General features: G+C 44.6%; 1 protein-coding gene across 2 annotated transcripts in view; it reads left to right on the forward strand.

Moving 5' to 3' along the window:
• Positions 1–15,384, forward strand: part of FBXL20 (F-box and leucine rich repeat protein 20) — a 40,078-nt gene that overhangs the window by 3,836 nt on the left and 20,858 nt on the right. Inside the window, exons 1-2 of one of the 2 annotated variants that reach the window (XM_035890672.1) lie at positions 1,621–1,675; positions 11,293–11,354. In XM_035890672.1, the coding sequence (XP_035746565.1) occupies positions 1,661–1,675; positions 11,293–11,354 (77 nt within the window). In that variant the 5' untranslated portion in view covers positions 1,621–1,660. Of the gene's footprint in view, positions 1–1,620; positions 1,676–11,292; positions 11,355–15,384 lie in introns of those variants that run through there. The other variant, XM_009635121.2, reaches the window with a different exon arrangement.

The following is a 15,384-nucleotide window of genomic DNA, read 5'->3' on the forward strand; positions in this document are numbered from 1 at the left end:
GAAATAGAAGCAGAAATGCCAGAAAACCTGTATTTCCTCCTCTGTCCCTTGCTGACACTTGTGCGGTAAAGAATGCTTGGGGCAGCACCCGATAAGGACTCATGGCTCATTTGGCCTGAGCTCTGTGAAAAGCAGCATTTTGTGTTTGGGTCATCTGTGTATGGCGATGGCAAGAGCTTTTCTTGCGGGTTATGGAGGCGAATACCTCCTCGCTGCCGGAACGGGGGTTTCCCAAGGTGGTTTTGCTTGGAGCTGCTGGTCGGAGCAGCCACCGCAAATGATAGCACAGGGACCGTGTGTGTTCCCAAGGAGAGGTACTTGGCTGCCTGGGCTGCGTCCGTCTTGTATCGCAGCTTGCATAACAGGAAAGGGAGTTAGAGAGCCTGTATGCAAGGGTATGTCTCATTTTATTTTAGATACCATTATTAATTGAGGCCTGGGATACATCAGGTAATTATTGTTTTCACTGTTGGATTACCTTGCTATGTATTTCGTTTGACTCATACCATTATGAAAGTCAACCCAATGGATGTTTTGGCCTTCTTGATATGGTGTGAAGTTCTTAACTGCACGGCTGCGTGGAGGGGCCCAAATCTTTGTGTAGCTGGTGGTTGTATACACCCATCCGATGCTTTCAGATCGATCATCCTTTTATGCATGGCAAACTTGCCCAATGCCCTTCACACCTCATCTTGGGGAGGAGTTTTGGGGTTTTTTGAGACGCCATGGCTTAACTTTATTTCCAGGTAATACCATCATCATCATCTCTTTGATAATAGCCAAATACAAACCCAATAGTGAGAAAACCTTATTACCGCTAACATAAAACTGTAGGCTTTGGAGAGAGACAGAACTATAAGAAATTTGTTTATCAGAGAAGCTTATTTGAATTGCTGTGAGCTTTGGTACATACTCGGAGAGCTAGAGGAGTCTCACTTTTTGGCCTGAAGATATCGAAGTATGTTAGTTTGGGTTTCTGCAATAAAAAAAATCCAAAGGTTTTTTGTAGTAAACCACTACCCTACTAAAATGGGCTTCTAAAAAAGGCTGAAGGAAAAAATAAATGGTGATAGTGGGTGTTTTACAGCACAGTCCACAGCCATAGGCTGTGGCCCTGTGAAGTCAGGAAGTCTTTGTCTTATTTATATTCTCCTCCTTTGTTGGTCTTGTATGTTGTTTTTATGGGCAACGGTGTATATTTAAAACTTTGAAGGGTGTGTGTGAGAAAGTAGCATCATTTTAAATCAAATATCTGTAACAGGCCATAAAATACCCAGATGACCACTCGTACGATGTTGAGGTTTTTAATGGAGCTAAAACCAGTAAATGCCCAAAACCGGCTTTGATGACAGCATATATGGTATTTTTGCTTCTCACTGCTTGCCCCCTCTATCTAACGTACAATGCCAAGTCACTTTGACCTCCGCAGTTCTTGGACGCGCGAGCTATCACTGACATTTTCGGAGAGTGTTTTTCATTCAGCACCAGATACAACTTCTGGTAAAGACAAAGCCGATTAACTGCAAGCTTCTGCCTCCCCAATCTGTCACCAGGCTGCTTCAGGTTCTGCCCTGCGTCCCTGCCAGGACTGTCCGGTGGAAACTACTCAGATGTGTATCTCCTGCAGCCTGCGTCAGCCGGGAGAAGCTGAGTAACTAACATGCCGAGAGTGCTGGTAGTATCTCTTAAATTGCAATTTAAAAATGAACACAGTAAGCTTTTAGGTGTAGTTGTGGGATGCTTTGTTTGTGGAAAACTGTCTCCGTGCCAAGACCGGGATAGAAGAACAAAACAGATGAACAAAGAGTGTATGAACGTGCCCTTTCGGTATCTGACAGCAGTTTCTAGTTGTTTTGTTTTGTTTTTTAAATCAGGCGTAGCACATGTGGCACTTCCAGCTGAAGTGGTATTTCTTAAATCAGAAGTAGTCTTCTAGCATCTCACCTGCACTGCTTAGCCGACTTGGAAGTTTTACTGTTTGAATGCAACAACATGACCTTGTGTATTTGCACGTTAATCACCTGATGAATTTCTTCTCCGTGGCGGTCTCTGCGTTACACTGCTACGTCAGAGGTGTGCGCAGCGATTCTTTATCATGGGCTTGATTTCTATAGGGCTTTACTAATTTTTTCGTTCAGCCTCATGCTTTTAGCTTTGCTGATTCAAAAAAAAAAAAAAAAAAAAAATTAAAGAAGGCTATTTATTTAACTTTATCACTGGGTGCAGACTGGAGCCAGGCTGCACAGAAAGGTAGCTCATCCATACCCCAGCTATTTATCGCCAGCAGAAATTTAAGCTTTCCCAAAGCAACGACAAGCAGATGAGGAAGAAATGATCTGACGGTGTATGCCGAGTAAATTGCCTATTGAGCTATTTTTAGGAATATTAAGCCTATAATAAGCCTTTTCGGCCAGGGTCTATTTCGTCTCGGTTTTGTACTGCTTAGTCACGATTTTGTTTGAGCGGAGCCCTGGTTGTGAGCCAGGCTGGCCGAGGGCGCCTGTGGCACGGTGCGTGGCAGGAGGGCGGCCGGCAGCTTCGCCCTCCCTGGTTCTACTGACACCAGCGCTGCGGGAGGACGCCGGAGCATCGCCACTGCTAACGACGGAGCTTGTCACGGCCGCGGCTTTATTTGACAGCCAGCCATTTTCCTTGGAGATTTAACACAGATTAAACTGGTTTGGGTTTTTTGATGAGCAGGGGGAAGTCCCTGTGTAACTAAAGGCTAGAAGGAAAATTCACCCAATCTGAACTGCTTGTGGATGTAAACAACTTCGCGCTTTGTATCGTGTCCTCCGAAGAGCCTTGTGTTTCCCTGTCGCTTCTGTGTGATTTACCTCTGCAGCGTAATTTTTTTCCTTGCCTCCAGTAAGGCAGCTCAGCCTGCTTAAATTCCCACTCCCCTTAAATCTTGTACTGGGGAAGGAGCACTTCTGAACTCAATGCGCGGCGTTTACGCTTCAGTTATTTGAGCCCTGTAGCAGTATTAGAAATTTTTTTTCCAAGATGATCAGCACTAGAGGCGAGGTGTTGGTCTGTGTTGACAGTGTTTCGAAGAAGTCACTTCAGAGCTTCACTGAGCTCTTCCAAAGGAAATACAGAAGGAATTCCATTTTTTTGTTTTGTGTTTTATGCTCAGCTGTTGGTTTTTTTTTTTTTACTAGATTGGAGTCGTGTGCGATGAGCTAGGCTTGGCGTGTGTCTTGTTTCAATGACTGTGTACCAGGCTTGTTCATCTCTTCCATATGGACCGTAGCAGATAAAAGTGGTATAAATATTAAAGTGGTATAAATACTACCAGTAATACCAGATTTTTGGATATGAGCCAGCAGGTGTATAGCTGACGAACACCTCACAGGGCATCTCTGACTCGTCGGGATTTAAACTCTTTGAAGGAATTTGCACAGATGTTTCATTTCTTTCACCTCAGAATCACGAAAGACTTTTATAGCGCTGAAAGTTAATCTCCAAAGCGTCTTGATGACACAGATTGGGTGGGGTTGTAAACGGACAAAACATGCCAGCTACATATGTAATCCTTCATTTATGATGGCGACTCTTGATTCCCCACCTTTCCTAGCTTAAAAACAGTTTTCCAGAATGCATTATTTACTCTCTAATAATTGCAGTCTGTTTTCTGTCTTGGTTTTAATTGCTTAATTTCCTGTGGTTATGAGCAATTGTGGAGGGTCTGGCCAGCATTTGCTTGTGGACCAAGGATAGTGAGCTGTAGGTCTAAACAACAGCTGAAATTTCATCCTCAAGCACATGGTTACCTTTTTCTCTTGTGTTTGTGAGGCTGCTGGAAGAAGTTTGGCTTGCAGCATTTCTGTTGCTCAAGTGAACAAGCTACAATATTTTAAAATTATAATATTTACTACTATTTCATTAAATTCTGTATTATTTATTTTGCATGAGGTTTGCTTAATACAGAGACATGAAACACTTTATTGGTTGGGTTTGTACTTGCTTGCAGAAATGTTTATAGTTTTCATTTCCTGCTGCCCACCTGTATGGATGTCTCTCGGTTGGTTGGATTTTTGTGCTGGAAACGGATGTCCATCTTCCTTCTTTCCCTCTCTCTGCACCAGCCTGATCACGTCCCCGGCCACGGCAGCGTGTGCTGCGTTTTGTTAGTGCTTCTTGGGCTGTTTGGGATTTTCGGTCTGCGCTCTCACGGGGCTGGGTGTGCCAGACCCCGTGTTATTTTTCACTTGAGTGAACGTTAGGGTGGATAACTGCGGGTCTTGGTCTAACAACCCATTCAAGTGCCTTTGCTAGCCTTGTAGCCACTAATTCTGTAAAGCTCCAGATAAGCTTCATCCCTTTTTCTCCACTGAGCTTTGAATTTTCTGCTTTAGAAGAAAAGTGTTTGAGTTCAAAGTCCGCGTCTAGGCTAACACTGTGTGCTCAGTTGTTGCCTTTGGCACCGATGCTTCTAAAGTTAAGCCTCATGTGATTTTTATATATTTTTAAGACCAACCATCCCCTTCCCTGTGCTGATGCCAGATGCAGCCTCGGCTGAAAACCAGCTGTGTTTGTCGGCAGTGCAGTAAATGCTTCCACCCTAGCTGATGTGTGCAGCAGCTGTATTACACTGCTGGCTCGCCGGCGTTTAGCTTGCATCGACTACAAACATGGACAATTATTCAATATCCTGTTAAGCTTGATGGTAGCGTGTTTCTTGTCCAACTGAACATACTACTATTACATCCTTCAGTACTTTTTGGGGTCATAAAGTCCTTGAAGACCCCTGCCTCTGTGCGTGACCATGTTTGTGTGCGGGTAAAAGCACAGAGAGGGGTTGGTGCTCCTTTCCTCCTCCGTGCCCATAACAATATACGTTTTCATGCAGAAACAACTTCTGCAAACAGTCAAAATGAAAGAGAATGAGTCCTTGCAATCAACCTTGAAACTTTATGCCGGTAAATTCCCTCGTGTTTGTGGGCAAAGTGGCATTTTTGGTAGTGCTGAGGCATAGTTGGTCAGTTCAGATTCAAAAGTTCCAGCATCGGAGCTGCTTGGAATATCTGAGTGTTGGTTTAATCTTAGAGATGCTCCTTAATTGTAGACCACCAGTGTTATGCTGCAAATCAACTCTGTCCTTTTGCAGCTCCTTGTCTCTTTTGTGGGCAAAATTCTGTGTAACAAAATGTTGGGAAAATTAATGGTGTTCTTCAGTGTCTGCTGTCATACAGCAAGGCAGCCTGGTATGTCTTTATGTCTAAGGTGCACTTTATTGAAAGAAGTCCCTGGTGCTGTTTTAGTGGAAAGATTTTTTTGGGATGTTAGACGAGTAAACTGTTGTTCTCTTAAAAATGCAGCCGGTAACTTAGGAAATGCTTGCAGAGAGCAGTTTTGAGCATTTAGGGTAATGTAAAATAAACCTGCTTTGTATTCTGTACGTTAAATTACTTCCAGTAAACTGTAAATGTTGAAATAACTCATTTAGAAACTTCTCAAGTGTATTTTTCCAAACACAAAAAAAGTGAAAAACAAAACTTTTGTTCCTCATAGGAACGCCCCTCCAGCCCTTCCCCAACAATAAAATCAAAACCATTGCCAGATGTGACATTTACAGGAAAGCATTGCCCTCTCCCTCTGCCAGCCCAGACCGCAGAGGAGCTCTGCAGCCAAGAGCCTGCTTGGAGCTGGGGTCCACAGCGGCTTTTGTGGAGTTTTTCCAGCTCTCTGTAAGCTGGGAAAGGTGGCTTTGTGCCAACGTGTGTTTGGAGACTCTCTGTGGAACTGGGGATACGGGGAGCGTAACTGGTCTGGAAGCAAAGATTTACATTTTGCAGAAACTGTTGAATAAACACTCCTCCCGCTGGAGAAGCTTTTACTTGCTGCTGTGGAAAGGTCAATCAACCCGGTATTGAGACCTCCATATTAATACAGCACCTTTTTCTTGTATGAAAGCTTCTCAAATATAACAAAATTTATACTGAGTATGGATTTCCCAAGAGGAGCTGTAGGTGTTGGCCGTACCACCTTCTGTATTGGCATTTGCCAGCGTGACGTGTGCTTGTGTCATGTAATAGGAAGAAGTTGGGCAGTTTCTCCATGCACACAGCAGCTGAATCAGTCCAGCTTGCGGGCACCTCGTTTACATGCTAAATACTGACCACATCAATTCGCTTCGGGCAGGATGGGTAGTGTGGCACCGGCTGACGCACAGACCTTGAAGGAGAGAGCCAAGACAAGTCGCTGTGCTTGTATGGCTTTTGAAGCCTGGTCCGTGGCAATGCAAGACTTGCTCAAAGGCTAAATGAATGGCTGCAATAATGACACAATACTCTACGTTATATTTTAACTCAAATAATGCATGCCTGCGAAGAGTTGCTTCACTTCCAGAGCTTGCATCAACTGTTGTTCACGTCCCTCTTTGCATGTATGATGAGTACAGTACATATGTAGGTGTTTCTTGTGCAGGGACACTCATAATTATACGCTCTCATCCATTGCACGCTCAGCTGCAAAGTGCTGTCATCTCGATCCTGTGCTGATGTCATACAGATGACCCAGTTTGGATTGCTGTGCCCCGTAAGAAATGGCTGACCGATGCCTGAACAGCAACTCTGCCTTCTGTGCTCTTAGCAGTGCCTCACAGCAGATAAATCTGTTTATTAGCCCCGCGCAGAGCACTCGCACACCACTGCAGGACTGGGCAACTGGATGAATTGAGCCAGGTTGCAGAACTTTTAATATTCCGAAAGGCAAGGGAAGAGTTATTAAAACAAATGGACGATTACACGTTGTGCTGAGTGACCTCAGCGTAAGGCTGCAAGAACTGTATCTCTTGATTTGTTTTCATAAACTTGCTTGATCTGAATGCTTCTGGGTGGCAGCGTCCTGGAGAACAGCACCACAGTGCCCACAAATACATCCTGGGAAGTAGCAGGTTTCTGTCTTCTGGGTTATAGTCTCCGGGGTTTCAGGCAGTGTGGTGGAAGGTGTACTGGGATTTGGGGTAACCTGGTGAGTCCCTGTGGATGACTGAAGGATGGGTGATCCTTGTCCTCACTGCTAACTCCTGTGGCTTTCTACTTTTTTAAAAAAAATCACTGCAAACCAGGCCCTTTTGGGTGCACCTGTCAAATGCTGAATGCACCGGACTATTGTAAATGGGGAGCCAAGTAGTTGCAGTTCTCTTTTTATCAAATAGTAAATATAAACGGTGTACGAACATTTTAATTGGTTTGAGAGGTAAAGGAATGATTTATGAGGTAAAGGAATGATTTATGCATTAAATTTTAAAAGTTTTGTCATTTCTTTGGGCTTGTGAAGTTGGTGCTGAACCAACTGCTGGAGCTGCAATTGGATGGATACTGTTTGTTCTCCCTTTTGACCCCCTGTTGGCATAGGGGAAGTATTTCCATGTGCAGTGCTGTGGAAGTATGTATATGTAAAATATCTCCTGGATTGTAAAATGTCTTTCTGAAGTATGAAACGGCTAGCAGACACATGCCCTGGAAAACTGTGCAGGTCCTGCTCATTTCCTGGCTTTGGTAGAAGAGCTGGACAAGGCAATATTTGCAGGAAAATTAAATCATCTTAACTGAGCAATGATCAAGTCCTCTGCGTACTGTGGCACCGCGTAGCTCCAGCTGCCCGGGGCAGCTAAGCCACTGCTTCCACTATCTGTAGATGGTGCTCAGAAGAGATTTATAGCAACATAACTGGGAAATGCAGCACTATCATACACTTTGTCTAGCACTGGTGTTCTGGCAGGACATGTTTTCCTTCACCTTGTAGCAGGTTATAACAACCTGTACTAATTTAATACAAATTTTATAGTGTCTGCTTCCGTGGTCTTTGTTCTCAATCGATCCCTTCTGTCCTACCTAGAAAAGGCTGCTTCAAAAGTGAGTAGTGCGCGGCTGGTCTGCCTTCGCCTCGGTGGGTGGAAGACCAAGAGGAATTTCATCCTCTTCCCCCTTCCATTTCTTCTGTGTAAGGGATGTGGCTTTACCCAGCTGCAAACTCAATGCTTTGTGGAAGCTTCTGTGGTTTGTACAGACTGCAAAATTTACATACAAGATAGGTTTTCCTGTACCCTGTCAAGAATCACGTATTCTACTGAATAGCACCTGGTATTAAAGGATGTTAAGAGAGATGTTAGTCAAAGCAAACTTAGGTCATTTAGGTTTTATCCCTAGAAGTCATTTCAAAACCTTGGAACTCTAAAACAGCCTCTTACCTTTTTTCCGACTAGTTTTATTCTTGTATGGACTTGCCAGAAAGGCAAAATGTCCATTGGTATATTTAGCTAGGTATACATGCTGCCATGACATAGCGATATATCCCAATTCCAGCCTGTTTTCGCCCAACCTCTGTCATCTGAGCACCAAGTTTTGGAGGAAGGCTTGAGAAAATGAGTCCAGTGATGTACCCCAGCACTTCACAGCCTTCCAGAGGAGGGGGAATTCCAGAGCCGAGGTTCACCACAGAGCATATCCTGTCTTGGCCCTGTCACGTTTAATTCCAAGGACGTTTTTGGTAAGACAAAACCCAAACGTTCTTTTAGTATAGTACTGGTCAAAGGGTAGCTTCTACAGAAACACAGTATAAGTCTTTGATCTGCGCTGGAATCAAGGCAGGCTTTTTCTACGGAGCAACGTAGTGGGCAGAAATCAAGAAGTTACCTGTGTTTTGCAGAAAGCTGTTTGGGAGTGTCCTCAATGCAGAATCCCAGCTACCGACAGGCAGTGACCATTGCCTGCATTCTCACAGTGAAATCTGAATTCAGACAAAGCCTTGTTGCCAATACAGATGAGACCGAAGAGGCAGGCTGGCTGGCTGCTTCTGGAATCTCTATTTTAATACTTCCTGCCCCTTGACTGTTCTCTTCCGAGTCTGGTTCCTTTTCGGAAGTCTCCTACTGCTGTCTGATTTGCTCCTTTAATTTCTCTCACCTTTTTTTGTGAGGAGGGTGGAGGCTGCTGGTTCAGATGTAAAATTCTGACCTGGACAATAACGGGAAAGAGGATAAATCTGCCTCTCTGCTATTGTTCTTGTAACTGAGGGAAGAAAAATCATTTCCCCATGAATAATTCCTCTGAGTTTCCCCTTCATTAGAGCTTTCTCCAGAATTTCTTTAATTTCCCAGCTGATCAGCTAAGCCATCTAATTAGATGATGCAGTCCCAGAACGCGCACGTGCGTTGGCGCCTTTCGCAGCCTCGCCGATGTCTGTCCTGGCCCGCCGTGGTGCTCAGCAGTTACCTGCCAGGCGTCAGATAGCATTCGTGACCGAGGCTGAACGGGTCCTCGACTCGAGGAGATGCTCTTCTGCCCTGGTCTCAGAGGGAACAGACTGCACAGAACGTGCGTTAGCCGGGGAAATGGCAAAACTTCCATTTTAATTATCTGCAAAATGGGCTGAGTAGTTGCCTGTCTAGTGGACCGTTTAGGACTTGCTAACTTGTGATATCTTCTGGTGGGAAGTGATAAAAGCGTCTGTGGGGGGAAAGCAACACTTTTCTTCTGTGTGACATTTTGGGAAAGAATGCTGGAGAGTTCGTGTCCCACTTCAGCATGATGCCTCGGTATCTTGAGATAATTAAAAAGCAAACTGTGATTTAGAAACACAGCTTTGAAGTTTGGCTGACTCTAAAAGCATTGGGTTTAGTGCTCCCTTGCAACGGTGGCGTTATTCTGTTGGTTTGTTATCGCTGATGGGAGCGTCTGAAAGTGGCGTTATTCTGTTGTTGGTTTGTTATCGCTGATGGGAGCGTCTGAAAAAGCTACTTAGCTTCTCACGTTAAGCTATGGCGGTTTCTTTGATGGGTGACGGGGTTGGATCGATGCTCGGGGACAGAACGTTTGCTGCTTGGAGAAGCTTGTGGCCTGCCAGTGAGGCCTAGCATACAGCTTCATAAGCCACTAAGATCTTACTTTCCTTTTTTAACTCTTAATCTGATCCTCTGCCACTTAAGTGACCTAGCTGATGCTGGTTTTATTTGCTTTGCATACATACAACTAAATCGATTCAGACCACTTAATCAACTGATAAGAATTGGCTTTTTCGGACTGTAATTTTAGCAGCAGTTTTTACCAGGTACGTAGCTCGGGAAGATCAGCTCACAGTTGTTCCAGGAGATTAAAGAGAAACTTTATTAATGAAATTAAAGCTTATTTCCCTTGTTCCCTGCTTTGCTTTTGGAAACGTTGGAAGCATGCGTCTAACCGGAATGAGGCATCGCTGCTCAGCAGTCTTAGTTCACGGATCGCTCTGATCATTCCTCCCACAGGCATGAGCGCGTGGAGGTTGTTTGTTTGTTTTTTCATCATGGCAAGACAATACGAAGTCTTTTAAAATATATGCAGATATTCCTCAAGAAGCACATGAGGCTTTGCCGTCTGTTTTTTCTTAGGACTCCTTAGAAAAGAAGCTTCTCTCATTCTTACAGCTAATGGGATTATTTTAGCTGGTCCAAAAGTCCATTTCAGATTTGTAAATTGTTGGCCGCTATGATAATGCTTTGCATGAAAAAGCTTTTGGGATGCAACAAACAGCTCTGGCTTCATTTCCCTGGAGGAACACAGTGTTTTCCTAGAATCGTCTCTCCTGATGCAGCACCGAAGATTATGTCTCCCTTTAAACCACGCCTCGTGTCTTAAAAAAAATACTGCTTGCCCCTAAGCTCTTAAGGGCTGCTCTCAAACGATTTGCTGGAGAGCAATACGGGCAGGGTAATTCTTACTTTAAGGCTCCTGTTCACCCACACTCTACGCCCTTTTCTATTATGGAAACCAGTCCTGCTATGCCTGCATCTTCAACCTCCATTTGGTGGATGTGAGGGCTATTTGATCATTCTTGTCATAGCCCTTCCCGCCAACCCCTTTGCTATATGCTTGTTTGATGCCTAGTTACGCTTCACGATTTTAAAGTGTCAGTGCTTTACCCTCACAGAACTGTGACACAGATGGAAGCCCGTAGTAATGTTGTAGGTGATACCTTCCTGTAGTCAGTGCTAGCCCACAAGTACACCCAATTATCATTTACTTTAATAGATAAATTAAAAATCTCGGTTTATATTTAATCCATCAAGCCACGAAGCGTTCTTGGACCGTTTTTTAAAACATATTGGATGTAATATTCTATCCAGCTAGGGTCCACTCGAGGAGTCTGAAAGCTTGAGCACAAAGTTTGTCTTTTGAGAATTTATTGGGCCAGATGCCTCTCTTGAAATGGCCTTGTTAACTGGCAGCTTGTTCCCTAGAGTAAAGTAGGTTTTGTTTCCGTAATGAAAATATATGGCTAAAATGTTTAAATTGTTTTTGTTTACAGATGTTCTCAAACAATGATGAAGCTGTGATCAACAAAAAACTTCCAAAAGAGCTGCTGCTTCGGTAAGCCTGCGTTCGGTTTGTAAGCTTGGGACCTGTGTGGTGTATTGTTATTTGCAGGCGGTAGCGGATTTTGCCGGTATGCTCATAAATCATGAGCTTGGACTGGGTCGCTTATAAAGCCATGGACAAACTGAAGCAAATCAAAGGTCTGCATCAGTAGCAGTTTATGCTAAATGTTATTAGGTTTTGGTTTTTAAAATGTTAACTTAATTTGCTGGTTGCCTGTTTTGTAGATGGAAGAACTATAGGACTAAACAAGTCCTTAATGAAAATAAACATTAAGTTTAGGCTAATGGGTAGGATAGGATTCTGCCCCTCTGAAGTGTTCCATTAAAAAAAAAAAAAGTTAGTTCCTCTGTTCCAGTTACACTCGAGCAGACTTTGTCCTGTTCCTCGTCAATAAGAGACAGAGATGTTCAGCACCTGGCAGGATGGTCCTGTTGGCAAAGATCAAACAGATCAGACTTTGTGGATCTTGGTAGGCAGCTCTGCCCTCTCCCCGTGCTGCCCTTCTGCATGCACACATGCACACGCACCTTTCGAAGTTTGCCTTCCCCGGTGCCGGAGTAGTGCGATGATGTCGGTGTGATTCTACCTCAGTCATGGCAGTTCGGCATCTTGAAGTAAAGTCGTGTTCATCAGTGCTTTAAGCTGAGCTGCTAGACTGTAAACGGGTGAAGGCAATTGCAGGTGGCAGCTTGAATTATTAACACAAACAAAACTCTTACACTGCAAGAAACTGTGTAGTACTGTCAACGTTTAATGGCAATAAAAAGTCTGGGGAGAGGAGCTCTGACACAAGAAACTCCTTTCTAGCTCACTTGTGAAATAAAATGAATAGAAAAAAAGTCTGGTACTCCTTTTCTTTTGACTGCACTGTCTCCTCTGTTCTCTGTAATGGTATCTCCAATCTGATCAGTTACTTTTATTCCAGTAGTATTCATCCAAAAGCAAGCTGTATGGCTTCTAAAGCCCTCCTTGCTAATAATGTGGGTCTTTTGGTTTTGAGCCTGGTATAAAGGCAAATGATTGCCCATGCCATACAGAGATTGCTGTGTAAAAATCAGCATCAGGTAGCTGGGAGGGACAAGCAACCTGTGGAAGGAGCAGGATGGAGCAATAAAGGATAGGATGCTATAGCCCAGATGAACTTGCACAGGTTTTTTGCAGGTGACAGCAGTTTTCTTCACCCAGCACTTGCCCCAAGCTATTGGTATGGATGTGCTGCAGCAAAAGGGGAACTTGAAGAGTGAGAAAAATGTCTCTCTCTCTGGATTTTCTGAGAGGGGATTCTTTTTCTGATGGGAGCAAGTAGGTACTGGTATTGCAGATGCAACAGAAGCAGGGTTTGCCCTTGTGATGAGGTGACAAGACACAGGTAGGCTTGGCACTGACACATGAGGCAGGGAGTTGCGTGGCATAGGGAAAGCAGGGAATCTGGTAGGGAGGAAAAATTTTGGGGGGTGGAATTTAATAGAGATTTTGTGTGGACTTCAGGTGTGCTGTTACTGGGCTCCCAAGGAGCAGGACCTTGGTTAGAGCATGGGTGAGCTCTCTGGTGGATCGGTCAAAGTGGGACCAATAAGCACATCTTGGGATGCAGGAGGTAGCTGATGTTGAGGAACATTACTAAATGGGAGGAGGATTTGTGGGAAGTAGGAGGGATGGTTCTGCACCAAGCAGGTGCCGTGGTGTGGCTGAGTTCTCAGCAGTATGCACGCTTCTGCCCTGGGGAAATGCTTTTGTCTTTTGTGTCTGATATCACTGATCATCCTAACCTGCTGTAGAACAGAGCAAGTGTTCAGGATCCTGTGGAACCTAGAAGAAATCAGGAGACAAAGTTTATAAATGTTAAAGTTCATAAGTAACGTTTTTGAGAGTTGGAATTCACTGTTAGCATACTGTGAAAATTAATTAGCGTGGATTGACAGTGCAGCCTTTGAAAGAGGAACTTGGATGAATTTATCTGCAGGAATCTCCTGTAAATGAGTGTCACTGTCTACAAGACAAAGACTTATGTGTTTAAGCAGTGCTTCTGTGTAATGTCTTGTTCGCTGGTTTGTTCATTCTGCAGATGGCATTGATGTCTCATGTATGTGGTTGCAAAGTGGAAAGCCCTACTTGAGCAAAATAAAGAGTAGGAGGGTATAAAAGGGGTGAACAGCAGCCTTTGTCACGCCCCAAGATCCAGAAATGTGCAACTCCAGTAACACTTTTGTCTGGGAGGATGGGGTGGAGGTGTAAAGCGCTCTGGAGGCTGTCCTCCAAAATCTCTCCTTCAAACGTGTCCCTGCTTCGGCTGTCATCTTGTGTTCTGCCCTACCACGATGCCGGTAGCAGTGATGTTTGTCCTGCATTTCCACTCTAAACAAAGCTGTCCTGCAGCACGTGGGTAGAGAGAGCGGCTGATGGGTCACAAATCCTCGTCCTGATACTGCCGTATCCGCTTCAGCTTTGTCTCCTGCCAGCTGAGTTTCTAGGAGCTTACACCTTTATACACAAATGTACCTCTGCATGGTTAAAAATGAGCCAAAACAGCAAAAAGCGGAGTTCTGTTCACCACCCTCGTTCCTTTGCTGCCTCTGGCTCCTCTCTGGGCAGCATCTGGCTCGGTGACTCCGAACGGTGAATTTGTGGTCCACGTCTGCTGTGGCTGTTTCCCCAGAAGGTGCATCATGTCCCTGTTTCCCTGTGCTGGCATTAATGATGCCCCTTTGAGAAGGTGCATTCATTCTTTGAGGGCTGCCTGCCAGTCGCTTTTTGTCTGGAAGCCAAACCCCAACCACAAGCCTGGATTTTCTGTGGCGGTCGTGGTCTCTGCTGGTTTCCTGAAGAAGGTTTACTCTCGGCGTGACGTGGGGCTGCTAAACAGCTTATGCCTGGCAGGGTGACGGGACCGGGCTTCGGGAGTTTGTCTTTTCCTTATTGGTTCATGGGCAGGTCAAGCAGTTTTCAATTCTCTCCTGGCGTAAGCGTCTTTTACTCCCTGCCGCCTCCTGCTGCCTGCTTGCCCATTTTCAGCACATCCAGTCACTGGCCCTGGCTTTGCCATCTGACCTTCAAGCCCCGCATTGATTTATTTCTCAGGAGCTTGAGTTCTGCTTGGGACAAGGAAGCGACCGAGCACACAGGGTGCTGGTGAGTTGGCAGCAAAGTTGTTGTTTCTCTCCTCCTGGCCAGCCTATTGGCATAAAACGAGTATGGAGCAAAACTTAACTTGAATGGTGGATCACTGACATAAATCGGTGGTGATAAATTTAGAAGGCTAAAGGTTTAAGCTAACTCACCTCAAAGCCTGCAGCACCCAGGGCTTTCAGGAGAGTCTTGACCCTAATCTAATTAGAGTGGCAGTGGGAAAGTGAGGAGTCCTAGAAAACACTGAGTGGATTAAGAGGTTGAAACCTGAAAAATGCTCTAACTGCAGTGTGTTTTAGCTAAATTGTCTGGTGCTGGACTGTTCGGGCGAGGACATAAACATAGTGAGTTAATTTGCAGGGAAATAATTTAATCTGCTGTGATACCAGACTTGTTTCAATTCCTGTTTGGAATACTCAGTTTGCCTTCACCTGTGGTCACCGTTTGATGATGAAGTTATTAGATTTTTTTTTTTACTGTCGACTCTGAAGAGTAAAAAGACACCAATGTAAGAGTAAAAAGACACCAATGTAAGAAAGAGTACAGCAGTCAGCTGTGAGCGGAACGGAAATCCCGAGTGTTGGATGTGAAAATAAACATCCCAGCTATGCGCCGTTTGATCTATTAAGGCAGAAATCGGGAAAGCTGTTATTCAAGTAGTACTGTTCAGTCTGCTGCTACTTACTCTCCTCTGCTTTCTTGCACCGGATAAACTGAACCTGGCCAGAGCAGCAGGTATTTTCTAAGGATTTGCTGCTTTGGAACAATTCCAGGAGGAATTGTCCCTCTATTACTGAGGGAGGGTCTGGAGCTGAGCAGCTAAGTTACATCCAAATTTCCCATCAGCCCAGTATGTTTCCTCATCGTCAAGTCCAGTTTTAATTGAGCCACAGGT

This window comes from Egretta garzetta, unplaced genomic scaffold (genome assembly GCF_000687185.1).
Source record: "Egretta garzetta isolate BGI_Z169 unplaced genomic scaffold, ASM68718v1 scaffold993, whole genome shotgun sequence".
Lineage (NCBI taxonomy): Eukaryota > Metazoa > Chordata > Aves > Pelecaniformes > Ardeidae > Egretta > Egretta garzetta.